Source organism: Schistocerca piceifrons, chromosome 1 (genome assembly GCF_021461385.2).
Source record: "Schistocerca piceifrons isolate TAMUIC-IGC-003096 chromosome 1, iqSchPice1.1, whole genome shotgun sequence".
Classification (NCBI taxonomy): Eukaryota; Metazoa; Arthropoda; class Insecta; order Orthoptera; family Acrididae; genus Schistocerca; species Schistocerca piceifrons.
In genome coordinates this window covers 1149525689-1149552834 of record NC_060138.1, presented here as the reverse complement: position 1 = coordinate 1149552834, position 27146 = coordinate 1149525689, and the positions used below count along the sequence as shown (strand labels likewise).

Here is a 27146-nt window from a genome sequence, read left to right as displayed (position 1 = left end):
TCCGTCCCTCTCTCTCTCTCTCCCTCTCTCCCTCTCTCCATCCCTCCATCTCTCTCTCTCTCTCTCTCTCTCTCTCTCTCTCTCTCTCTCTCTCTCCCCCTCTTTCCATCCCTCCCTCTCTCTCTCTCTCTCTCTCTCTCTCTCTCTCTCTGTCTCTCTCTCTCTGTCTCTCTCACCCCACTACCTTCTTTCCCCTCGACATAGTTCTATCATTGCCAGTGTTAGGTTATGTGGACGGTTTTGCATCATTACAAAATGTGTACCTGGGAATCAACGGGTGCGTATGCCACTTGATTGAATGCTGTAGGGTTCAAGCGGACGGTAGGTCTCCTGTTCTATGCGGCCAGTAATTCCATATTTACGATGCGTGTGAGACAGATCACTAACTCTTAATACTTCTGCTGTGGATATATTTCTGCCACCCCCGGTAAAACTTCATGAGGTTCGGTGTAGCAAGAATTCTGAGATGAATAAACAGCACGCGGAGAACACAAAGCATGTAACATCATAAAAACCTTCCATTAAGCGAAGTTGCGGTTATGTTGTTCGTAATTAATATTGTTTATTACTAAAGAAGAATTCCCAGTACCATTTGTACTGGGATGTCCTGCAATGTATCTCCAACACGATACAATCGCTTTGCGTTTAAAAGTTAACTTCTGCGTGATTTTACTTCTGAGAAGCTCTCTGCGTAAAGCGTCCTCACACGTATAAAACATTACGGGGTGCTAAAAGAGGAAAGTTATAGACCACATCTAACTGTCATTATACTGGCCGGCTGCAGAAATGTATTCAAGCAAATATAAAGACAGGTAAGCTATAGGCCTTAATATCACCGTGTTTTCTTTCTCTTTTTTTTCTCAGGTACGATTGGGGTAGCTCCCGATAACAGAACGCTCCTGGGTGACTATGTTAATGTGAATATGGTGGCACATTCATGAACATACAACACAAATATTTTATTATTTATTACTTTACAACCTTTTTTATACAACAGATTTTAACGTTATTTCTTACGATATCGTAATTTATTAAAAGTCCTCGCACACACTGAGGAGCAGAAGGCAGTCCGGAACCTATTATGCTGATAAATTGCTCCAGTAATATGTACAAATGTTATTAATGTTATTGAGGCTGTGTTTCCAGATCGCTTATACAAATATCTAAAATATTTAAATATTGTCTTAAAATAAAATAAAAAACAATTCACAGTTCTGTTTCCAAGCATACGAATATGCCAACCTGACGATTCGTCTACTTGCCAAGGCTCTCACTATAATTGGCCATTTAAAATTTAAAAAAAAGCGAAATGTACGGTCCAGGCTACGTTTTTTCGTTAGTAGCGAGCTCCAAATTACAAACAACTCAGTACGCTATTATCTTCCTCTCAGGAGATTTATATCCGAAGTCTGAACCTAGTCGCTCTTCTATGAGGAAAATTATTAGATACCTTTCTTTTCTTCTGCTGAGTAAGATACAGATGTAACTGCGTATCCTCCCACTCAACAATTATTTCTGTTACCTCTTTCTTTCTTATCCTATGTGCTCCGCTAAATAGCAAGAAAATCTGCGGCCACAGATTTGGGGTCGTGCTGATCTGTGTTCACAGACGCATGGCGGAGGGTGTGTATTTTTACAGACGCGGGTAGCCCTGCCCTAATCTGAGATATTTCGCTGTTGGGTGTCTATTTGTCTGTTCGATTGTTTAAGCCAAAGTGTTTGTGCTGCCAGAGGAGTGAGAGTAAGTGGCCGGTAAGTGAGCAGACACTCACACGATAATATTACAGGTCTATGGACGAGTGAACGAGTGTGTGTACATGTTGACTGACATTGCGTTTTCAAATACTTTGGAAGACAGAAACTGTCGAAAGCAAATGTGGTGAACTGACTGTTCTGATGAAAAGGAACGCTGTCTGAACTTTTGTTCCACTGAATTTGTGTTTACTGCGTGTGAGACTTGTACCCTCGCCATTGTTAACGATATATTATATAAATATATAAATATATATATGAATATATATGCATATTACCCCACTGCAATGTTTTGCTAAATACGCCCACAGTGATTATTATACACGTAAACTGCAAATTTTAATGGTATGTAACAATAAAGATGTATGATATAAGCTGAAATATTTAATTTCAGTTCTCTCTCTTTTGTTTTTGACTAGCCTAGATTTTCCCAGTACGCTGCAGTCCCCTATGTAACATGTTAGGTATTTTTCTGTGAACGTATTTTTAACATCACTGCCAAACCATATCAATATCTACGAGTAATATACGATAAAGTCAGCATAACACCTAACATATGAATTTGATTCACCTGACGCTCACCAGTCAGGACGACTATAAAGCTCCGCTTTCAGTTACTGAAAAGCGCACCTATCTTTTTGCGCCGATAAGGGTAGAATTTAACCTTCGATTTCTTTGACTTCGTTGATGATCGGCTTGGGTGTATAGTTAACAGTGTCGGAAGAGTAGCGAAAAGTGATAAGTTATCGCGATTAATAGAGGGTCACAGTCGTCTAAATACCATATATTCAGCAAACGTGTCGTGGCGTTATAAAAGCGGCACATATGTAAATAAGCTTTGTTCTGGTACTCGCAGTCGTGAGGTAATAGTACGGCTTGCATGGCTGCTATCTTCCTCTGAAGTCTGACCCATCCAGTTGCCAAAAGGTCTTTTCGTATCTGCCTGTTTGTCGCTAGGCGTTTAGTTTGTAGTGTTAGTCGTCGTTCACGTCGACGTGCTACTGATGGTGGAAGCAAACATTTAGATGGAGCCAACGCTGCATTATTTCCGCCTAACACATGAAAACGAAATCAAAATCTAGTCATTACAGTGTTTCATCTTCCACCATCAGTTGCCATCATTTAGCATTAGTAACATCAGAGGCCATTTCTGTGGCTACTGTACAACTCAGATATATTATCTACTTGGCAACAGTTTGGCTGTCGGCGGGTAGGGATAGATTATGGCAGGCATGCTGTATTGTCTTGAGTCAAGACTTTGTTTGAGCTTCCCCCTAGTTTGTCCTTTTAGGTAGCCCTTCGTTTATCAGGCATGTTTCCCCTTTCCGCTGTAGCCAAAAGGAAAACAAATTACTGTCTAATTATGGCCATGGATTGTGGGAGATTCTACTTGGATTTCGTATAAAGACATGATAGTTACTGAATGGAAAGCGCTGAACTGCTTATTACAGTGAGAACAATTACGCCGTATATTGAACTACCATCTTCTGTACCAAATTGCCTTAAGGGTCACCGGAAAATGTTTCAGTAGCTATTGATAAGAATAATATTTTCATGAACTTGTAAAGAAGAGGTCGCCTCACGAAAGATGGAAACTGTAATAGCATGACTCACGATAAACTGTCGATGTAACTTTTATAACCATAATCTCCGTCGGTGGATGTACTATGAGCATGTATAGGAAAATGATTGAAGAAGTACTCCGCTAGTTATCCATTAATCGCTGTCAGTGCTAGACGAAATTGGTAACAATGAGTATGAGCAATAAATTACGGTATTTTTTAGTACGAAGAGCACTGTGTAGAAAGAGATAGTGTACAATTCTTAGTGTTTTAGAGAAGGTTTATAATCGTGTTTTAGCACATTAATCTCATAAGAGTAGTTCGCACTTTTGTCAGGCATAAAGGTAAAGGAGCAAACAGAAGTTGAAAACACTCAGTGGTTATCACATATTTGTCTCTATTTCAACATAAGGTAAATAAGTTGCAGATAGGGCGGATAGCAACAATCATCGATTAATAATCAGCCTATGGATACTTACTACAGCTGTAGCAATTTGTTGCCTTTGTATACATGCCGTAGGGTTTGCAAGTATTTGAATGCAGCAGTTGGGAAATAAAATAACCAACAGTTAATGGATTATTCATCAAATCTGTCGGGAGACAGGACGTCTGTCAGACGATAAGAATTCTTAATGGTTAGTGTGGTATTCGTCTTCTTCTTAAATCCATTGTTCATTTGGACCAGGGCTCATGTTCCTAAATTCAGTGTTGCACAAGGTATGGGTTTTCAAATCAAACATTTTGACCTTATGAGTACAGTTCCAGAGGTTGCTATTATATCTACCAAAACGTTTCGCGTAGATAATTTTTCAGTCCAGCTTTCTTGCATTCTTTGGTATGAGTAATCCCCCATTTTGCTTTTACACAAATTGGTGAATACGTTCCATATACTGAGCTCTCGCAGTTTCTGGGGGTGGGGTGGGAGGGGGGTGGGGTGGGGGAATTATTTTAGATGTTTCGTTGCCTTTGATGGTCAGTCTTACAGCCTCCCAAAAACTGACAGCAAAGTTTACTAATCGAAAAGAATTTCCCTCAATTTTCTCAGGAATGAGAAACAATTTAGGCACAACCGACAGCTATGAGGTAAACGTAGACAATGCATACAGTAGAAAAAAATGTAACTAATTTGCTCGTACAACTTGGAACAAGATAGATAATGCGCTTTTTGAATTTCTAAGGAAAATCAAACAGATACAAGAAGGTACGGTGCTGTGAAGCATCCTCCCAATATGATTGTGGTGGCTTCCAAACTGACATCGAACATAACGGTTATGAACTAATGTTACGTGTTTCATTGGTACAGAAAGAGATGGAGCTGGTTTTTCGATCAGATCCAGCTCTACACCTCACGACCCTTAGGAGGCAAGGCTACTGAAGATAACCCATCTCTTCTGTGTCAAGTCCCTCAGGTGGCTTCCGACTTTTCATTTGAGCGGCTTATTTAATGTTATTTCAGGACAACTAAAGACAGAAATAACCAAGTCTCACTTCCCATTTGAAACGATGATGGTCCTTGAACAGACATATTACATTTCTCGTAACGCTTTGCTACCAGATGCGGGAAATGTTACGAAGTCCAACGATGTCACGAGTTTAATGTTGATATTAACGCGATGGCAAGTAAACACCTGCAGCATAACGTATCCAAGGTACTTGTTTTCGAGTAGTATGTAAATTCAGCTCGTTAGCTTAGTGAATTTTGACATCATCGGCCCATTTATGCTAACTAGGCAAAATATATAGGATATATCATCCTGAAGAAATGTGGACACGCTAGCGAGGCCCAAGGTTCGTGCTATTGAGTCTGATGTTCCTTAAGAGTTCTTTACTACATCTCCATTGATAAACTACAGTTCATTTTATCCGAATATCTTGATATTCGTTATCTTCAGCAGGCGGCAAAAGGTGTTGGACAGGAAGCTATCAGATACGTAGAATGATATGTAGTTTTTATTTATCTGTCAGTTTGCACGTTGTATCATAATAGCATGCCTGAGAGGTGTGATTAAACATGAATTTTCCTGAATGTGTCTGTTTTCTTTTAATCAGTAACCCCTTAGTGTGATCAGAGTTTGATGTATGCTTGGAAGAATGTACCTCTCTTTCGGGCATAGTGTGTGTAATAGTGATTTAGATGTCCTTGTGTCATATTGTACGTAGGTTTATCTACCAACCAACGTAGTTATCCGTACGTGCTGGTTAACTGGTCGCATCGTGGTGAGTTGAACCAATTGCTATTTATTTTCAACAACGAAAATGTTCTGTTGATGTGTACTCAAGACAGTAGGTATGGACGCACTGTTAGTTACTGTTTGAACGGGAAGTTGAAAATTTTTCGCTGTTCCTTTGCATTTTGGTGAAAATGGATAGCAGCATATTGTGCAGCAGCTATTCAAATGTACGGAAGCTAACGCTAGCAGAAGAGTAAGTTTATGTAGCAATATATTTATAGGTTTGTCACTTCGTGGTTACCAAGGACATAACTTCTTTTGCTGAAAGGACAACGTGTCAACACTGTGGGCTTCGTTATTCCGAGGATTAAAGGCAAGCTATCTATGGGAAAGGAACTTCTCCCTCGCAACGTACGTTGGAAAATACTTAGTCACGGTAGAATTATGGTAATTAGAATGACGTTATGCTCAGTATTTTTGACTGTTATTCAGTAACTCAGCGTAGTGCATGATTTAATTTAAAGAGTAAACAGTGCATGTTCGTAGAACATCGTTAGCTACGCCGCGATGCTGGATCATACTTGGCGTGCTACGTACAGAAGTAAATTCGCCAGGATACGTTTCTCTTTCGTCACGAATATGGCCGAATTAATAAATAACTTCTTCTCTTGCTGGTTAGATAAATATTTCGTTATAGTAGTCGAAATCGAGGCGCACTGATCGGGAGCGAGCTAAGAGAGATTTTTTGTTTAAATATTAAGTTCTTTTGACACTTTTCTCTTGGACAGTAGAAGAAGTGATCAGATACGCCCATTGATTAACGGTTATTGGTTTCAAAAAACAAATGGAAAAGTATGCAAACTCCGTCGTGGACTCATTAAAATGTTACGTGTCCTTGGAACTACACTGATAACGTACTTTGGAATAAGAATACAGTACAAATATCGATGTTATCAGCGTGAAAGGAACTACATTTCGTGAGCTACATTGTATGGTTTCTCCTCTGGCACGTCAGAGTATCCAATTGTCGTACAACACTTTAATTTTAAAGAAGTACAAAGAGGTTAAGAGCTTATCAAAAGAATGTCTGCAGATCATCATTCGCATGACCTAATGAAAGCTCCTTCCATGGTCAAGGAAACAACACCTGGCAAGTCAATTACAGCTGACGTAATATTTTATATTGTGTGTGCAATTAGCCTGTAGTTCCCCTATCCAAGAGTGGTCGCCGGAAAAGCGTTGTGAGAATAACAAAACACCGCTGGGCTTTCTGAGCGCTGTATTTCACGCGCTGTGTCGGATTTAGTCTCCGTAGATTGAATATCAGTCCGATCTGAGTGGCTGAACAAACTGTGACTAAACTAAGAGGAGGGACTTCCTGTTTCTGGTAGAAAACATATTTGGGACGTGAATTCGAGCAGATGTAACATCTTACGACACACACGTGAAAAAGAAGTGTGAGGGGTAGAAATTTTTTCGGAGGAAATGGATTTCGAGCATAAGTAATTCAGTTTGTATACACTGGGGAAGTTCTGCGCGATTGTACATGATGAATGCAAATTTATTCTTTCATGCTATAGTCATGGAAACCACCCACAGTTTAAGGCGCTGTTTGCGACTAATATTTCAGAAACGTTTATCAAATATGTGAGAATAGCGATAATACGCTTACAGAAATGCTGAGTCGCTGAAGCTCGAATCATAGACGATCAGACTTCTACAGCAAAATTACTGTCTTCAGTGTCGAAACGTGAATGTTCCTAAGCAGATTTTTTTTCACTAAATTCACTTCTGCACCCTAACAACTGAGATATATAATAAACGGCTATACATGGTAAAGATGAACGCGAGAGTTTTACTGATTTACTTCCACAGAGCAGACCTTGGAAAAGATGGGATTCATTTTGTTTGTGAGTTCCGAACGGGCAGTAGAGTAATCCTTGGACGGAGGGAAGTCGATGACGACAACGATTTCCACAGAATTACATTACTTTTGTTTTCACTTCTTCTTGGCGAATTCTATGAAAAAAGTTAGGTATAAGTCGACAGCTGATACAGAGCAATATGCTATTCTTCCTAAATACATTGTAGAAAATCATTTGGTGGCCCAATTTCTTATTAACTCCAAGACAGTCCCAAGAGTTCAACAAACAAGAAATTCCATATCGTGCACCAACGGAAAATAATAATCATAAATATAAATAACGATCATAAATGTAACTGCATGCAACACACATCATCAGAATGAAATGAATTTCCGTTTAAACAGTTAAATACAGCATAAGTACAGTTCTACATGAATGGCATCGTGAATTCGGCGTATCAGCCGATAAATTAGTACGATGTCGTATGAGAAATTCACGTTCCGTTAAGTAAACAAAACTGCACGTGAACATAATTAAATTATATTTTGCGCGCGAACTTCGCGTTAGTGGAATAAATCGCACACATACGAAGCCGGTTTATGTATCTTACGATGCAAAGGCTTATTGTATTTTCAATTACATTTGCGTGGCCAGTGCTGCAGTAATTTTTTTTTTTTTTTTCATTTACGCCAAGTTGCCTGTTCAACAAAAGATAGAGAGTATTTTGCACTGCAGATGGCAGAGAAACACGAGGTCCTTCACATCTAGCAAGTTATAGCGTATATCGACACCGATGAGTTCCGAGTGAATGTGTTCAACATCTAGTGACCAAGATAAAACTGGACCTGATAGTGCGCACCAAATACCGGTCCTAACTTTAGGCAACGGCTGTTCAAGGTACCCATCAGGCTTTCCTATTACGTGTTCTTCGCGTTCATATCACAAGATGTTTTGTATGTTCATGTATCAGATGAACTAGGCCATATCTGAAGAAATGTAAAACTGAAGATCCAACTGCCACGGTACGACTTCGTTCGAAAAGCACCGACAGAACGGAACATGTGGAGGTTGGTTTCGAAGCTTTAACAGATCCAAACAGAAAATTTGGATGAATAAGCGGTTACTTTTCTGACACGACGATCATTTTAATTTCCATTCTCACAGTATAATGGCATTGCGATTTTTTCGAGCTTTTCTGGAGGCTATCTTTCAACTGACTACTTCTTTAATGATCTCTTTACTGCGTAAATTTCTTTATCGTAAAATGCCGAAAACACTTTTCGGGCCATTTTCATTTTGGCCTTCAATTTCTTAAAATACAGCGTGTCCTAGAAATGTTGCGACAATCCTCGAGGGGCTGTAGAGGTTGTCTCGAAGAACAAATGGATGACAGGAATCCTGTCCGGAAACGTGGATCCAGCAACGCTATAGAGCGTCGAGTTATAGCCGTCGGCGCCTGCCATTAGGCTACCCATTCGGTAGCAAATGTGACTTGTACGCTCACGGGCCGTTGGCGGAACGTCTCGCAGTGTTTTTTATTATTCAGTGATCGTGACTGAATTTCACGATCGCCAGTGGAGAATAAGCTGCTGCGTAGAAAGGCCCTGTCCCCCTTTCGACTGCAACGCTCTGTTGACCTGGTGGATTGACGGTTCGGACAGGGGTCTCCATCCGTAGTTTGTTTTCCTCCCGGAGCTCTCTAAGTTCCAGTGTTTTTCGGTGTGCAGGAGAAAAATAAACCGCAGATAGAAACCTGTATCCGAAAGCCTGATCTACCAAGCCAAAAGAGGGTCGATTTCATAGGGGAGGATGCCTGTCTATGCAGCAGGTAGATCCATCTTCTCCACTGGCTATCGTGGCGATCAGTCGCGCTCACTGAATAACTAACAACATTTCTAGTCGTTCCGCATGGGGCCCATTAGCGTACAAAGTCACGTTTGCTGCCTACTGAAAGGCGCCGGCACCCGTAACTTGGACGCTCTGTCGCGTCGTTGGATGACGTTTTCGGACACGGGTTCCTATCCTCGATTTGTCCCTCAAGACACCCTGTGCAACCCCTCGAAGTTCGTCGCAACTTTTTAAAAAAAAAGGTTCAAATGGCTCTGAGCACTATGGGACTTAACTTCTGAGGTCATCGGTCCCCTAGAACTTAGAACTACTTAAACCTAACTAACCTAAGGACATCACACACATCCATGCCCGAGGCAGGATTCGAACCTGCGACCGTAGCGGTCGTGCGGTTCCAGACTGTAGCGCCTAGAACCGCTCGGCCACCCGGCCGGCCGCAACATTTCCCGGGCACTCTGTATTTCAGTTCACAAATGTATATTCCGTCAAACAGAACTGCGATGCAGTTAACTTATGTTCTGTTAACGTGCAAACCGTGGACAGTCTCCAAATGCACTGTATCATTCCGCTCAGCGACCTGCTAAATTATTGCACACAAAAATTCGTGTGGCTGTATTTCTCAACACACACACACACACACACACACACACACACACACACATGCACACACACAAATACACTACGCCCGCGAAAATTACCATGTATAGTCGGCAATTTTAGCTACTGATTTTTATGCATTATGCGGAACATTCTTCTTTTAGAGAAATTAGTCACAGCCCGCTTCGAATGAGGTCATTTTAATTTAATTTAAACCTTTTTGAGGTTCTCCAAGCCTTCGTGGCAGGATCGGGTATAGTCGACTGAGTTTTAGATGCGATAGCAAGAAGGGTTAGATTTAACGTCACCTATCGAATTGTGCGGCAAACATTATGTTTGTACAGGGAACAAGGACAAGGAGTAATCAGATTCACGTTTTCGTAGATCTCTCCAGGTGGAAACTGGCACGGTATTTCGAACACGGTCATAGGTGTTCACTTCCCCGTACTTGTCCAATGGCTCAGCTCAGTTGGACAAGGATGAGAGAAGTTTTCGTACTTGGACCTGTTCAAGCAAACGCTCCAGAATCCGCCACAAGTGTTCAGTGGAAGCCTGGCGGTGACTAGAATGCTTCTCCACGGAAATAAATGGATGGGAGGGGGGGGGGGGGGGGACTGGACTCGAATGCTGAGAAGTAGGGGTTCGGTTCCGCTTTCCGGCGCACCACTGAGCCGCAGTAGAAGTGTGTTGTGCTGCCCCGAGCGACTGTGAGAGTGGCGTGCGTGGCGAGTGTGTGAGCGAGCGAGCGCGCTGGCGCCAGCTTGACCGAGCGTTGTCGTCTGTGTGCAGCAGGCCTGGCAGTGTTCGGCGTATCGCGCGCCCGAGCGCCCACGCCGGCCCGATGCCTGCCCGCCGGTAAGCTCTCGTCTGCCTGCAAGTGCCTTGCCTGCTCTGTCTGTCCGTCCGTATCTCTCTCTCTCTCTCTCTGCCTGGACCCGTAGACGCTCAGCAGCCTCGCCGTGTCCCATAACGGCCTAGCCCCTTCTCCTGCGAGCAGCTCGTGTCCCAGCGTCAACCCGCTGCTAGGCTACCGCTGTCGGATGAGATGGGCCAGCAGACATCCGTGTCCTGCGGGTATTCTACACAGCTGTGGTCTACCAGGTCGTCCACTCTTTCGTGCACTCTATAACATGGCCTTAATTTCCTAAACATTCAAGAACAGAGACGCCCGCCTCGAGGTGACGAATGCTACACAAATCCGTGAATGTATGGTTTCAAGGCGGCAGCAATGAGTTATGTCTTCTCGGGATTATAAACACGTTAGGTGATTAAGTTCTCCTGTGCTGTCGGCGCAGTATTTCTCCACCACTAATACTAATGTCGTGAGACAAGGGCCTCCCGTCGGGGAGACAGTTCGCCGGGTCTTTCGATTTGACGCCACTTCGACGACTTGCGCGTCGATGAAATGATGATCATTAGGACAACACAACACCCAGTCCTTAAGCGGAGAAAATCTCCGGCCCAGCAAGGAATCGAACCCGGGCCCTTAGGATTGACATTCTGTGGCGCTGACCACTCAGCTACCGGGGGCGGACTCTCCACCATTGTCTAGTGAACGGTCTTCAATATCGTTGGTGAACTTGCCCCTACATAACAGCACTGCCGTCTGTGACGATATTGACGCTCATTTCATGGTCAAATATTTACGTAAGCCGCCGTCTTCATCGGCGTACCCCGAGCTTTTAATTTCAAACTGTTGTAGTTGTACGGTATCCTAGAAACTGTTCATCAGTCGATTGACAGAGTTGTCGGAGGCACTTTGACGGACAGTACATGTGAAGCATACAATTACTCCAAAAAGTATTCATCTAATAAATAAGTTTATGTTTAAAGGTGTATAGGTAGAGGAAAATTGTCAGAATGAACTACAGCAGAGACATGGACTTGTTTATTAATCAGTGAAAAGCAGATTACAATAAAAATACGGAGGTTTCTATTAACATAGTTAAACATTCAAAAGCAAAGATAGGCAATTTAGGTTGCAAAATACAGATTCGTCTGCAATGTCACTCTGAACATAGAGGGTTAGTGCTTTCCTCATCTCTTGCATTCTCCTGAGCATAGATTTCACCAAAGGTACTGCTGCTTGCACTATAATTTTACGCCATTCTTCTGGCAGAACATTCTTTAGATCATTTCTATTGGATATCTGATGATTCATCTTATTTTTGTCGAGTACCTTCCACAAATTCTCTGTTGGTTTAATATCTGGGGCATAAATTGGTGTCGACAGGAAGCGGGGAGTGTTATTCAATAGCCATAGACTTGCATCTGGAGCTGTATGTTTTGGATCATTGCCCTATGTGAAAATATAGTCCACAGAAGGACACATACTATTCACACTTCTGGATAGAAGGGTTTTTAGGATGTTTATTTAAACAATTCCATCAATAAAATAGAAATCCCCGCCGCTATTTGGACTCATACAGTCCCAGACAAATACTGAACCTCCTCCATGTTTAACTGAAACTGTCATATTTCTCTCGTCAAGTTTGCAATTATTTTTCCTCCACACTGTTACTCAGCTATCTGACATTAGCAGCTCAAATCGACTCTCGCCAGCAAATACAATCTTCTTGCAGAAATCAAACCCATCGGATTTATATCCTCTTGCAAATCATCTTGCTTCCTTCTATTGATTTTACTGATTTGAGGTTTTCCTACAGGCTGTTCTGCCTCCACACCTAGCTTCATATAGCACATTTCTTACAGTCTGTGCTGAAACAGGCTTTCCTACACGTATTTGAACTGCAGCAAAAAGTTTTGGAGTGCTTAGTTTTGGATTTTTCTTAGGTAGCCGTCGGTTTTCTATCTCAGATGGAACTGCAGGACGACGGCGTCGTGACTCGTTTTCGTATGTTTTATTCTGAATAATCCTGTATATAACAGCCTTCAGTGGTAGGTCTGCCAACGGTTTATCCGATTTCGTGAACAGATTTTTCTTTTCGAAACAACCTGATCCAGATTTCCCTCTATTTCTTTATGGTTTCGCAATGTTTTCGACCAATATAAATCAAAATAACTCAACTGCTTTGGAAACAGAGAGAGAACTTTTTACTGCCGTGGCTGAAAACTACGTAAGGCATGGGGTGTGTGCCAGTGCGGCATCGTACCTGGGATCTTATTTACTAGACGAATACCTGTTTGACATCAACTTGAGCGTGATTTTAAATAACGTGAATATGTTTGCAAATTAAGCAGCATAGGAACACAAATAGCATTTTATTTCTAAGTGCAGATATTAATCGGTGTAAGGAAATAGTTAATTGTTCGCTTCTTAGCTATATTTTTGTGCTTGTGCTTGTTATATTCATGCGATATGGTCGGAGGGATACTTCTTGGAGCCTCTGTATTCTGCCACGACTTACTTTTCGGGATACGACACGTGTAAACACGTTTCGTGTTGAATCCGACGACCTTGACTGAGGTAACAGTGGCCTCACTTATAGACCAGGAAGTTTGCGTCTTTTTAAATGTTGTTAACACAAGGCACCGTGAAGGTTAGATGATTCCTGAAGAGAGAAAACACTTAATCAGTCCTCAGCTCCTCAGTAAAAATATGGGCTGAACTGTAAAAGAAGGACGGGTGGAGCATGGGAGATGAGACAGCAGTCGTGTAAGAAAACGTTTTACTTTTTCTAAAGAAAGACACAGAATTATATTCGGTGACACCTTTGTCGTTACACTGATGAACGGTTTCTGAGACAGCTTATGAATAAAGTGACAGATATTAAAAACTCGAAGGACGCCCTCGATAAAGACGCGACATGTAGCTCAGTACAGCGAAGGAACCGCTCGGCACGTAGCTGAAGCTGGCGAAACGTAAGCGAGAAGTAGATAGTCTAAATTGTCGATTGACTGAGCGCCAATGACGTCACAGCATGCAGTACGGTCACGGAAGGACACGACGGTCACTACTGCACAACGTGACGTGACGCATCATAGATGCAATGCACATGTCGGATCAGTCACCAATTTTACTCTGAATAAGCGCAAAGAAATAGAATTTCACACACACTAGGCTCCGATATTTTTGCCTCGGACATATCGTCCAAAACTGAGTAAACGATAGTTCTCTTCACCCTGTTCTGATCAATTATTTTTGGGAAGTTTTCCGTGGTTTTAAAGCAAATACCAGAACAGGTGTTCCCTCCCATTTATTCCCAATTGGGAGACCTTGACATTATCTTAGGTCATTACTGGAACAGGCCTGGCGAAGTAAAAGTAATTTTTTTTTTTAAATAGCGGTTGACATTAGCCGAGGAGTTCTGTGTCGAATGCGCATGAGAATTAAATCACATGACACGTCTGGAATCCCGAGAAGATGTTATTAATAAATGTGCTGTCATCTCCACGAGTATTTTTATAAAATAGTTTCCGCTAGGGTATATACAACTTTTGTTCTGTGTTTCGCAGAATCATTATCGGCGGAGCTAGGCTTTCAACATGCTTGGTCAACGTTACGTTGGTGGTCGGTATGAATATGTTTATCAGCTTACGTAACTGAGAATGATTCCAAGCTCATTTCTCTCCGTTGTGCCCAACAGCTGGCGGTGACTTCCTGCCTGACGTCACGGTCATTCCTTAAGTAAAGAGACAAATGGTTCAGTTTCAATATATTTTTAAACGTGTATTTCATGCCTCGTTTGTTTTTCTACCTAATGCAGCGACAGATATGTTCGCTTGTACCACTTCTCAACCAAATCTGTAATAATGGTGAACAAAAATTTTCCATTTTTGAATCACGAGGTACGTTTCCACTTCTTATTCGATTTCTCTTTGTTCTAAATATTGTCTTGTCGCTATGACTTGTTCTGTAGGCCATTCGAAGATAAATTCGTATCACCATAAGGTGACTTCCAAGCGTGTACAAACGGGCATATCCCTCATTTAGAGCTATTATAAGGGCATTTTGAGGGGATACTATGCAACGTTTGGAGGATCCTAAATTTCGTATTATTTTCAGCTGCTTTCATGTCGTAATGACTGCTGATATTCTACGGTCAGTCTGTTTCTAGTGGACAATTAAGCAACATCTCTATTTTATATTCAGTGGAGAAGCTATATTATTATATCTCATGTGTTGCCCCCCGTATCCGGACGTGTTACTTTGTCCATCTCTCGTCAGATGTTCTTATTCTTTCCAGAAATCCATATTCTTCACTGAACAGTCTCGTTCAGCTAAGGATCTCGATAGCACCTGTTTTCGAAATCTGACTTCATTTTTGTCCAAGTCCAGTCTGTTAAAAACGTTGAAAATGGCTATGCCGTCTTTACCGTTAGAAATTTAATTAGTTTTGTAAATTGTGTGTCAATTTTCGTCAGGAGTAAAGTCATCACTATTAGTGATAGTGATAGTGCTACTGATACTTCGATTGAACGCTCGCAACATTCCAAATCACTCTCTATTCGCCCATATGTAAAAGTTGATATCAGTGATGGTGCTTCTCTATTAGTTCATTAGTAGTCGGTAGTAGAGACGAACAGTATATACGACTTTCTCTACTTCCACGAATCTCTGTGTTAATTCTTAAGGATTCAGCAGTAATTTTAAGGTATTTTCCACCTCACAAGAAACGGTAATCGTTTGATTAATGTTCTTCATCAAGAAAATAATTTTAGGGGGGATTCACGACCTTTGAATGGTTGATAGTGCTTATCTCAATTGAAAATCATACAAGGTTTAAATGGTACGATAAATTCCAAATTACGGTCTGTAAGTTACATTTTTTCTCTAAAGATGTTGTTCCCTGCAGACTCCATTGTCTCTTTACTTAAAGAAAAATCATTTTGGTTATGGGGTAATTACACTGGTTGTATCAGAAATACTTCTACGTGTTTCGGTATGGACTCCTTGCACTAGAACAAGAAAGAAGTCGATATACGAACATTTGTCAGAAAATAGCAAGTTCCCAAGTTAGAAGCTTATATATACGTTCAGAATGATCTCCTCTTGCTTTAGCAAACGCAAATCGTCGGATCATAGCCTGTCGCATTCTTTCAAATACCCGTGCGGACGATGTAAGATACTTTTGCAGACTTCCCTAAAACACTGACGAAGCGTCTCTGCATTGGTAACGTGTGAATAATACAAAAGATTGAGGTCAGGAAGTATCCAGGCTGTTGAAATGATCCTCTATTATACATCCATCTGATACGGCAGATATAATCTAGTGCCTGTGGAGCAATGTGACTGAATTTGCTATCACTGATCGACCATGTATTTCCCCTTATTTGCAGGGCACATCCACCATAAAGTCCTAGAAGAATATTCAGAATAAAGTCCTTGCACACAGCAACTGTAAAACATGCTGGAAGAATGCATGGACTTATCAGAGAGTCACCTACAGTTTCATCCGTTACAGTAATTTAAAACTGATGCTGGTGTGTAGCCTGAGCTGCGTTATTGCCTTGCATCGACGATATTAATTTTAATTATTGGCTACAAATTTCAATTATTTTAACTGCACGATAAAATGCATTGAACGGCGCACCCAAAGTCGTGAAATAATTTCTGATACATCCTGTGTATATGGAGGTAGGAAGAGAGGAAGGCTCCGCGAATTCGTTCCCGCCATGCTCTGGTACTCTTATGTGTTTCAGCGAGACACTGCAATTCTGTCACCGTGAGAAATTCTGGAATTAGAAATATTACCACAAGTTGTCGAAGGCTTAGTTTCTATGGTGAAGTACAACTTCGTTAGCTCAGCCTTTCGACAAAATGCCTGCATTAAAATTGTCACGCAGTCAACAAAGATACGCTAGAGACTAAAAATTGTTAAAACACCCCTTAGTGCTCTTGCATGACTGAATGTAGTGTGTGGTGCACCTTCAAAAACGGTGACTGTCTCATCCTAGTCAATCGTGAGCTGCCCCCGCCTTGCTCTCCATTTCATCATCGACATCCGTTTATTTAATTCCTTATTTGAGGGAGTTACATACTTCTGCGGCAGCCTAGTTTCGTGCGCAGAGATTCTGTAAACTCTAATTACATAATTTTGCTACGACGGAAACAACAACGCTAAAGTATTTCGTGTATGTGGCTTCTTAGCGACAAAGACATTGCTGTAATGCCAGTGTTTTGTGCAAAACCTTCAGCCCCTCTGCAGATGGAACGTTATGGGACACGCGCCGAGAGCATATGTAGACTGTGTGCTGTCCTACGAAGCAACGTAATTTCACACATAACGCTGATGTTTTAATTCGTTATCCATTTAATGCTTCTAAGATGTAAATAATGGCGTAACAATATCAAATGTAAATTTTCTCAGATAGTTTTGCCTACAGGACTGTATGAATTTAGCCCACCCAAAAGTGAATGCTGTTCCCAGTATTTCAGTTTGAGATATAATAATTAAAGGCAACATTGCACTTAGCGACTCATCGGCTAGATATTTTTTATAGATTGTAGAACGACATTCACGCTTAAATTTGACAACAGTATTGTCATTTAGACCTTCCATCAAATCAAGGCCTTACGTCGACGCTGTTTCCAGTAGCAACCGGATGATTGTGCCTGGCAGACAATGCAAGTTTCTGGATTAGCACACACTTTACATATGTGAGCTGCATAAACCTGTTTTCTCCAGTGGTTAAATGAGTGAATGTTTCCTTAACATAGTTAATGTTAAGTACTTACCCACTGTAACATTAGTCTTAGCATCCGTATCATAGTGTACTCTCTTGTCCAACCGCAGTCGTCTTAACGAGTAGTCTTTTCTGGTTACATCAATAGTGCCTGGACATTTTTTTGGTATTGTAGCTTTGAGATTATGACGACCTTAGTAGAACGATTAATCGTAGCTGAGATTAGTATTATAATCTGGATGGGTCAGACATCTGAGGAGATAGAAGGCCATAGCGTATCTATTCTGTCATTCATTCTTGGTGCTGTCGCATATTCTCGTTTCCGAACTGTAGTTGCATACTGTTTGCAGAAACATTGGAAATGTTTCTGAGTGTAAATAGTAGCTTTATCCTTGTAAATAATGAATGCATAAACAATAGTTTCATAAGTATACTTTTTAGTGGAGCGTAAAAACTTGCAGCCCTTCTTCCTTGTAATCAACAGTTGGAAATACCTGTATACACGTACCAAGCACATAACAACAATACTGTACATAGCATACATTCTTGGTCAGATAGGTGTCTAAAACTGGAAGATTGCTTACTATTTAGTGTAACAATATCCTCTAAACGTAGATAGGAAACTTACAGACATGCATATTCACACACATGAAGTAATGGCTTATCAAGGACACCCTTATATAAGACGGTGTGAAAATACAGATCGGCTTCCGCGACACTGATTTACAGTTTCAGAAATGGAAATATGTAAATTAAAGACATGTAAAAACTATGGGAATATAGTGGTACACATGCTGAAAGTAACACCTGAAGTTGTGCATGTACATTGGAAGCACCTACACAGTACCAAAGATTGCAACTAAAAACAAAACTTCACACGCGGCAGCCAAAAACACCTAAGTGCAGCGACAATATTGAAATTATTCGGCACAAAGTAGCTCAGATCGCACCGCATGCGAAAACACAGACACACACACACACGCACCAAACTCACACACATACACACAAAAACACATACAAGAAGGCAAAAAGAAGCAAGTTGAGGCAACCCTATCCTAAGGATAGGACAACAGCTTTAGAGACAGGAGGAAGTAGAGATCTCTGACTACACGAGTCCCAGAGTGTCCACCATGTCGGGATAGGACTGTGAGAGCGGTAAGAAGCTAATATTAGGAGAAGAAGAGTGTGCCCTGCGTTGTGGTTCCGACTCCACAGCGACGGACCAGAAGACGGGCGCCGACTCTGCTGCGAGGGGCGAGTAGACCAAACAAAGTTAGAACACATTCTTCATAAAATATTCTTTACTTAGTCATTTTTGTGGAGATTCATAGCATATTTCTATCTGCAGACTTTTTATGTTCCATAGTATAAACAGTACCAGTAGAGTTTAGTCTTGTAAAAGCACTAGTTAGAACAGACATATTTTTGTACTCAATAATATTTGTTACTTAGGAGTTATACTCGTACATAATCGCTCGAAGTGTGGTAACTTAAAACTGCAGTAGCTGGTCAGTCGCCTATTTAGACAAATTCTTAACAGATTAATTGTTAATGTAGGTAGGCTACTAACATTTGTGTCTTCCCTTAATAGTTTGGGAGAGAATCAGACAGTAACTTCTCGCCTATTTGGTGGCTCCTCATTCGAGATTCTATTAGTGTCTTAAAGAGAAGTTGTTGTTAGAATAGTACTACTAACAGTTTCCAGCTGATGAGATCTTAGTCGTAGTAATAGCGTAGTGGAATGTGTGTGTTGAGTGAGTGAGGGGTAATCCAGTCGCTACATTTAACACGTAGGTGACACTAAATGTACGAGAGGGTTCATTCACACGTGTCGTGCAATAAGATATGTACCTGTATTCGTGTTTGACTCCAAATCGTTCTGCTGTCTTGTCTGTTGAGGTCACTTTTGTTCCACAATTCGCTTAGCAGCCTACAATTGCCATCATTCACTGTGTTAATGTTTTCTCGTTGACCATTCTTTGAAAGCAAATGATTCTGCAAGCAAATAGCACATTGCTTCTCAGTACAAGTAAGTCTGTCATATTTTAATTTATGTCTTAGTTCTGCTATGTATCTGACTTTATTCCTGTACTTATTATACATATATAAATTATAGATAGGTAAAAATATGTGAATTACTCCCTCTCGTACAATAGTACTGTGTTATAGATAACAGCTATATATGTTCGATAGTTTATAAAAGTGATTTCTAGATAGTCATGTATCATTAGGATTTTAGTGCATTTAGTGCTGAGAGTAACACTAATTCTAGTACTGCCTTAAATGTGTTTGAGTTTGAGTAACTTTTCAATAATAAATGTTTCATAATTAATGTCTGTTTATAACAAGCTTCAGTTTGCTCCAGTTATTGATTGCAACCAGTTGTGTCGCTCTAAAATTGATTTCTCTTCCATAATATTTGTAATTCTTATTAAAAAAATAACAATCAGTTGTCGCCAAGCTCGAACAAGCAACTGACAGCCAGAGCTTGACGGCTTTTGTTGGACATGTATAACTGTGTTTTGAGCGAAGTGTGCCACTGTGCTGTGCTGTGCTGTGGAGCGGTGGGCGGGCGCGGGGAATTCCCCAGCCCAGCGCGGGGATCCCCTCCCCCACCCCGGCGCAGGCGGGGAATCCCCAGGCCAGCCCGGAGCAGGGGAGCCCCCAAGTCTCCCCCCGCTGCCCGCCGCCCGCAAGCGTCCCTGTCCCACCACCCCCGCTGCTCGCGCCCGCGTGTGTGTGAGTGTCTGATTGGGCGGCGCCAGCTCCACGTAAGTACCGTGTCTTTTGCCTAGTAGTGTGTGCATGCCTGCCACGTGGCCCGCACGAGCATCACTCTTTGTTCCCTGCACTCCCTGCGTTCCAGACCATCCTACCGACCGTACCCGTAGTTCGTGGGTAGCACGGAATATCCAGGGCAGTGCGACTGGTACCGAAAATCCGAAACAAACGAAGCGGGGTTCATCACTGCTAAGAAACACTTTGACATTATAATTTCGGTATGTAGCTACGGACACAAAATTCAAACTCCAGATCCATTGCCATTTACAACGTTTCTCTGTTAGGGTACAGATAAAAGCGGTAAACAGTACTGAACTGAGGACTGCCAATATTTAATCTCCAACGTACAGTGCAAAACGTGAAGAAAAACTGAGAAACTAGTCGAGCTCAAATTATTACTCCGCATCCTTCTCGCTTCCTTAGTTAAGAGCACTTGAAGGATTGTAAATCCAAGTATTTGCCATTTTTCGACTCAATGTAGACAATAATAGTACATTTTCACCTGTTGTTATTTAGTTTCTCATGGTAGATAGAGGTAAGGTGTATTAGATTAATTAGTGTCTGAGATCCTTACGCAGCAGTAGGTAGAACGACGTATTTCGTGTCTACTTTAGCCGAAAAATGGAAAATACGTAAATATATTCGTGAAACACTAATAATATATAGCGCATTGGAAGTGAAATATGTATGAAACGGAGACACTTCATTTTACGTCGTTTCCTAGTCACAACATCGAAGAAAACTGTTTCGGTTAACTTAGGTTGAATAGGTTTTCGAATGATTGTGAAGTCTAACGTGTATCGACTCTGGATTACACATATCATAGAGGTTCACCTGGCATTAAGTCAACTTTAACCCACATTTGAAACGATTTGGGTTTGATGAATTATGCAGGTGACCGCAATTGGTATAGTAAATTTTTTCACTTAGAGATCATCGAATCTACTAATATCGTTACATTACATTTATTTAGTCTTCAAAAGAATATTAAAATTAGAGGGTAATTTTTTGCACCGTGTACAAACAGTAAGGAATGATCGATAGGATACGGAACAAAAAGGGTCTTATGAACTTATGTCCGGAAATGCATGGTTTCCACGCTAGCGACCATTTATTCGATCTTGCACTGTTGCAGAGACTGTAGTCTAAGACGCGCTGTACCATGTAGTCACAGTTACAATATGTGCTGAAAATGGTTTCCATGTGTCTCAACGCATGCGTGTACGCTTCGTAGCATGTTCTGTCTCACACGTTCACAAAGGCCAGGCTGCACCCGAACGGTGTCAAAGGCAGCATGAATATGCTGTTTCATTGTCTCCACACTTGGAATGGGCTCAGCATACACGTTACTTTTCAGATGGCCCCATAACCAGAAATCGCACGGATTGAGATCCGGTGAACGAGCGGGCCATGCAGCTAGACCCCCTCCTCCGATCCATCGACCAGCGAACACACGACTTAGATGCGTTCGGACGTTAATGACGGAGTGGGCTGGAGCACCATCATGTAGCAGCCACAGGCCCCTACGAATCATCAATGGCACTTCTTCCAGCAGGGGAGGCAAAGTCACCCGCAAGAAACGCCCATAGTTTCGGCCTGTTAGGCGACGTGGAAGTAAGGCTGGCCACAAAATACGGTCGCCAATTATCCCGGCCCACGCATTCCGGCTGCACCGATGCTGATGATTCGCTGTCACCGTATTGTGGGGGTTCTGCATACTATCCCACAGTTGACTTTTATGAAAGCTGAAGATACTACTCCGCGTAAAACTGGCCTCATCGGTGAATAGGATGGATGACACAAATCCGGAAATCGCGCTGGCCTGATGAAGAAACCAGTGACAAAACTGCTCCCGATGTGGAAAGTCTGTCGTTCGTGAGCGCTGCACATGGTGTAAGTGATCAGGGAGGCAACAATTGTCATGGAGAATGCACCACACGATCATCTAGGTTACCCCGTAATGGCGGGTCAACTACCTGGTGCTGACAGGGCGGTCGCTTTCCACAACGTTAATCACATTTTACTCCAAGTCTTTCGTCCGAACATTTCGGGAACGCTCTTCATCATTTCCTGCTTCCTGAAACGACCCTGTCTCAGACAAATGGCGAAAAACTGTTGCAAACATTGAATGCTGTGGTTGTTGTCAGCGGGGATAGGTCTCCTGATACAACCTTGCTGTCCACTGCCTGTTGCCATTTGCCGTTCCGTATGTGAACACCATATCGGTAAGCTCTCGATTCGAATACGGAACCATTGTGTACAACGCTGTATCACATGCACTGTAAAGTGAGTCAGCAAGAGAGGTGAATCGGACACATTACCAATGACAGAAAGGGGCTCTAGGGCATGACGTATGAGGAACAGTACCACACTCTAGGACAGGGCTTAACAACTGGCCGGTTTTGAGCGTGACTACTCGCGTCTGCTCAGGCACGTGCTTGCGAGCAGGTGCAAGGCCGTGGAGTAGGGAAGGTGGGGAGGGAGGGGAAATACGCGCGCACGTTTGAATGTGATATCGCGTTCGTAGCAGATTTAACTAGCCATCTGAATGCTTTTAACATTTTACTACAAGGTAAAGATCTGCTAATTACTCATTTCATAGATCAAAGACGAGCTTTTAAAATGAAATTGACTCTTTGGGTGAGTCAGCTGGAAACAGGAAACCTAGCTCATTTTCCTACATTACCATCCATGCAAGATGTTCACAAAGACTGTGAACGTTATTCACATAGTTTAGTTGATCAGCGCTTTCAAGATCTAACAGCACTAGACAGTGATTTTGATCTGTTCTCTCCATATTCAGCGAATATTTAAGAGATTCGTCCTGAGCTGCAGCAAGAAATTATTGACCTGCAGTGTGACAGAGAATACAGAGACAAATTTCAGAACAAGAAAAACATTTTGGAATTCTACAGACAGTTCCCTCAGGATAGATTTCCTCGTTTGCACAAACTGGTGGCTACAATAATATCAATGTTCGGTTCCACGTATGTTTGTGAACAACTGTTCTCTGCAGTGAAATGTAACAAGACGTGCCTGAGAAACGCATTGTCTGATCCAAATATAAACTGCACGCAGCGCCTAAAATGGACAAGAACAATTACTCCGAACATAGACGCAATTGTAAAGGGCAAAAAGTACAAGATAAACGAGAATCCCACACTTCAGTGACACCTTTTATTGTGTAACAGTTCACAAATTAATGCGAATGTAGAGGCATACACTAAGCTAATAAAATTATGTGGCAAGTATACATTCTCCTTTATTCGTTTCATTTGTCGCAGTAATAATTCGTGAGTGATATCCCTGCAGGTGGCCGCGGATTTACATTGACTGGCGGCAGCTGTTGTGTGCCCCACGTGACTCTCCCCACTCTCCGCTCTGGTCCGGTAGTGGGGGTAGCGTGCTCGCGCTGCTCCGTGCTCGCGCCTTGCTGCTCACAGCTTGCTCAGCGAGCACGTATGTTGTGAAGCCCTGCTCTAGGAGGAAACCATACGTACTGTTAACTGTGGCTGCATGGAACAGCGCGTAATAGACCGCAGTCTCTGTAGCAAAGTATGATTGAATAAAGGGTCTCTAGCACGAATCCATTCATTTTCGGACATAGGTGCATTAGAACTTTTTTTTCATTATCCTCTCATCGATCAATCCCTAGAGTTTATACACAATGGAAAAAATCACCCTGTACATTGAAATTATCGGTAATATATGTAAAGAGAACTGCACTCACTAATGACTACGAAATATATATCAGTTCCAACAAGGCTGTTCTTTTACATTTGGGACGCTTTAATCAAACGCTTAACGAAACTGTAAGGAGTTTAGGTGAAAAGCAGCTTCATTCGCCATTTGCAGTTCTAAATTGATAGAAATGAAGAAATTACAGCTGTAGAGTACCCGATTACTGTCAGTACTGCACTCGAACTGAAAACGGGATACTGCTTCCGCTTAGCATGTTATGATGACTGTTAATTGTGATCTGTGCCCTCTGGAATTACACGTGAAATTAGTTATAGGAAGGCCGAATGGAAGTCTTATGTTTGCTGAGAGAAACCTGGTAAGCGAAGGAGATCGCATCTCAAGAATCTCACACGATGTTGTGGATACTGCCCCTTTGTTTACAGGCATCTTATTTAGTAAGTCATCCCGCAAAAAAGATCGAATGAATTCATAGACGTGGCGCTTTGCGTGTAACCCGACTATATTACCGATACGCAGGGATCTGAAATGCATTAAAAAGAAAGTCGTTCATTTCCTCATGAACAGTAGAAATGTGTACTGCCTCTATCGTGTACACATACGGACCGTTAGTTCAAGGTTGGATAGATTAAATCTCGTATGGAGGAATAAACCAGTCCGTACGCAAATCGAACAGGAACGGTGACGGTCCGTAGGTGGATAGAAATGAATTAACAATTTGGTCTTCGATTTTGTTTTTCATATTTTCAGTCTATTGAAGTATTCGACGAAACATAAATATTTGATTATGGTGTAGTTTGGCACATTTTCCGCTGACAGAAACGTAATTAGACACATCAGGAGAAACACAATTTTTGTTCGCGTTGCTCAAAATACCGGTCAGTGCTGCCCGCTGAGCATGAATAAGATTTCGAAAATCCGCTTAGAACTGCAGATGCTTGATTCCAACGCAAAAGGCACGGTTCTTGCGGGACGTCCAATGAGGATTGCGTTCCGAGGCATAATGATTTGAGTGAATACGCTGATGGCAGAATCAGCTACAGTCGTCGTACTATTAAATAATCAACTTGTAGGCTTGGGTAAATCCAGAGCTGCTGCTTAACTGTCTTTGGAGGGTCCGTATGGGGAGGTGTTTTCCGAGAATGTTCCACTATGGCGTTTGCTTTTTCTTCACGGCTAGTTTCTGTGCACCATAAAAGTGTCATTTTCTCTTTTGCCGTTCTGTTTCACAGCATGTTCTCTATACAGAATCTGCCCAATGAAAGCAACGTTCTTCTATAACGGTGAGTGCTTTTAGTTGGAATGATAAATTTTTCTGTCGTTTTTAAATACATTACTATCCTAATCTTCACTGACAATTCGCCTGCAACCTTTACTTTCCTTCTTCTACTTTTTTACATCTATTTTTTCGTAATAGTAGTATCTTTTCTTCTTACTTTTTCTGTAAGTCTTTTCTTCGCCAGAATTCTACGAACCGGACGGATCCAATTTTATTGCTCTTTCTGTTTGTATGCTTAGTGTTTTACCAGGAGGCTTTTGAAAGCTAAGGTAGTTGTGTTGCACCATAGGGAAATAATGTAACACGTGGAAGAAACAAATCCAACACTGCTTTTATCTTGTGCAGGTTATGGTGTCTCTAGAACTATCATTCTAGGATTTTATTACAATCTGATGAACATGGATCGTTTCGCGTATCTTGAGTTCCTTGTTTGAAACTTGTTATGTAGAAATAAACATATTTCTATAGATTCATCCCGCTGTTTATCGTTTGCTCTTTCCATACTTTTTACTTTGGGACGATGGATTATTAACATCCAATTACTGCCACGCTTAAAGCACTGTCAGGAGACTGCGTTGGAACAGCAACTTAAATTTTCAAACGAACGCCTCTTCTAATATCGTTTCCATGGTACTCATCTGCTGATTTGTGAGCCTCCATCATTGTTGTATCGCCATTATTACCTTGACAGAAATACAGACATACCCAGACATGTCATAGTGATCATCCGCATGCTGTTGTTTTTCAGTTTCTTCACCTGAAACGATAGCACGAAATTTTCCGTTTGCTTGCTAATTTTTAAATCCCAAATAATTCTTTTGTTATTGTCTTCTTTTCGTATTTTTGTGAGTGATGGTACAGTAACGTTTTCAAACTGGTTCACACCGATGTGAGAATCTGATATCAACAGAAATGTTTCCAGTCGGTTCGATTTTAAAAATTTGGTTTACTGCCTGTTCTATAATAAATAGGAGGAATAGTTTAAGATACAAAATTAAAGGACAAGTAACTGTGTATTCCAATTCCTCCTGATGTTATGTCTTCTTTATCAATTTTGTATCAAAGCAGGGAAACATTATTCGAGTAGAATTCTCCTGGAGGACTCGAAACTATGAATAATTTGTGTCCGTCGGACACGCTGGGTTGTCTGAGTCCGTTTCATGGGCAAGTTGGATCTTCGTTCTACCAATGTCTCCCTCAATTTACCCCACCAAGAGGCTGATATTCTGGTCTGGTGGAAAAATACGGTGGTGATTCAAAAAGTCAACCAATAAATTCTCTCGGGAACAAACGTCATTTCGCAAGCAGCTAAACTGATATTGTATGGTACAACACGGCTACTGACCACATTTCAAAATAGTCACCATGCTTTTATTGCACACAACTTACTCAGCCTCCAACTGATGATACGTTGAATAATTGCATGTGAATTGTCGCGGTATTCCTGGTGGAAGGTACTGGATTGTCCTCCATAAAGTCCCTGTTCGGAACCCAGTGATTCCCATCTCTTTCTACCATTCGAGAGACATTTGTGTGGGAAGTGATTCAGGACTGTTAGAGTCGATTGATACACCACACTGATATGAATGCACCTTTTTGTAACGGCATCTTGCTTAGTATGCTGATGAGGTGTTTGGATGAACATGGTGATAATGAAACGCCTTGACAGACGAAAAGTATCTGTCGGACCAGGTCTATCACCTAGACGCTGCACAACGGCAAACGTCTTGACCAAGTGACAGAGTGGCGTGGCTCAAAGTCCACTACCTCATTCCTACTTTCCCAACTTCATAGAGGCTCCTCACTAGAAATTAAGGTGGAGTAGTGCTATAATACAGGTTGATCGACTAAGCTGTTAACCTCAACTATTTCGACCACCGTTAAACTCACAGAAACAAGGTTTTCGACCTTTAATTATAAGCAGAAGGCGTATTTTTCCACGTGGTCAATACTGGTAACGTTTTTTATGCCAAGACAGCGAAACAATCACGTTTTTGTTTAAACT

At 41.6% G+C, this 27146-nt stretch overlaps 1 protein-coding gene across 1 annotated transcript in view; it reads left to right on the top strand.

Moving 5' to 3' along the window:
- The window catches only part of LOC124778758 (RNA-binding protein Musashi homolog Rbp6), a 1305122-nt gene that overhangs the window by 1226442 nt on the left and 51534 nt on the right, over positions 1-27146 (top strand). Inside the window, exon 10 of the mRNA XM_047253666.1 lies at positions 10585-10650. Within this exon, the coding sequence (XP_047109622.1) occupies positions 10585-10650 (66 nt within the window). The remainder of the gene's footprint in view (positions 1-10584; positions 10651-27146) is intronic.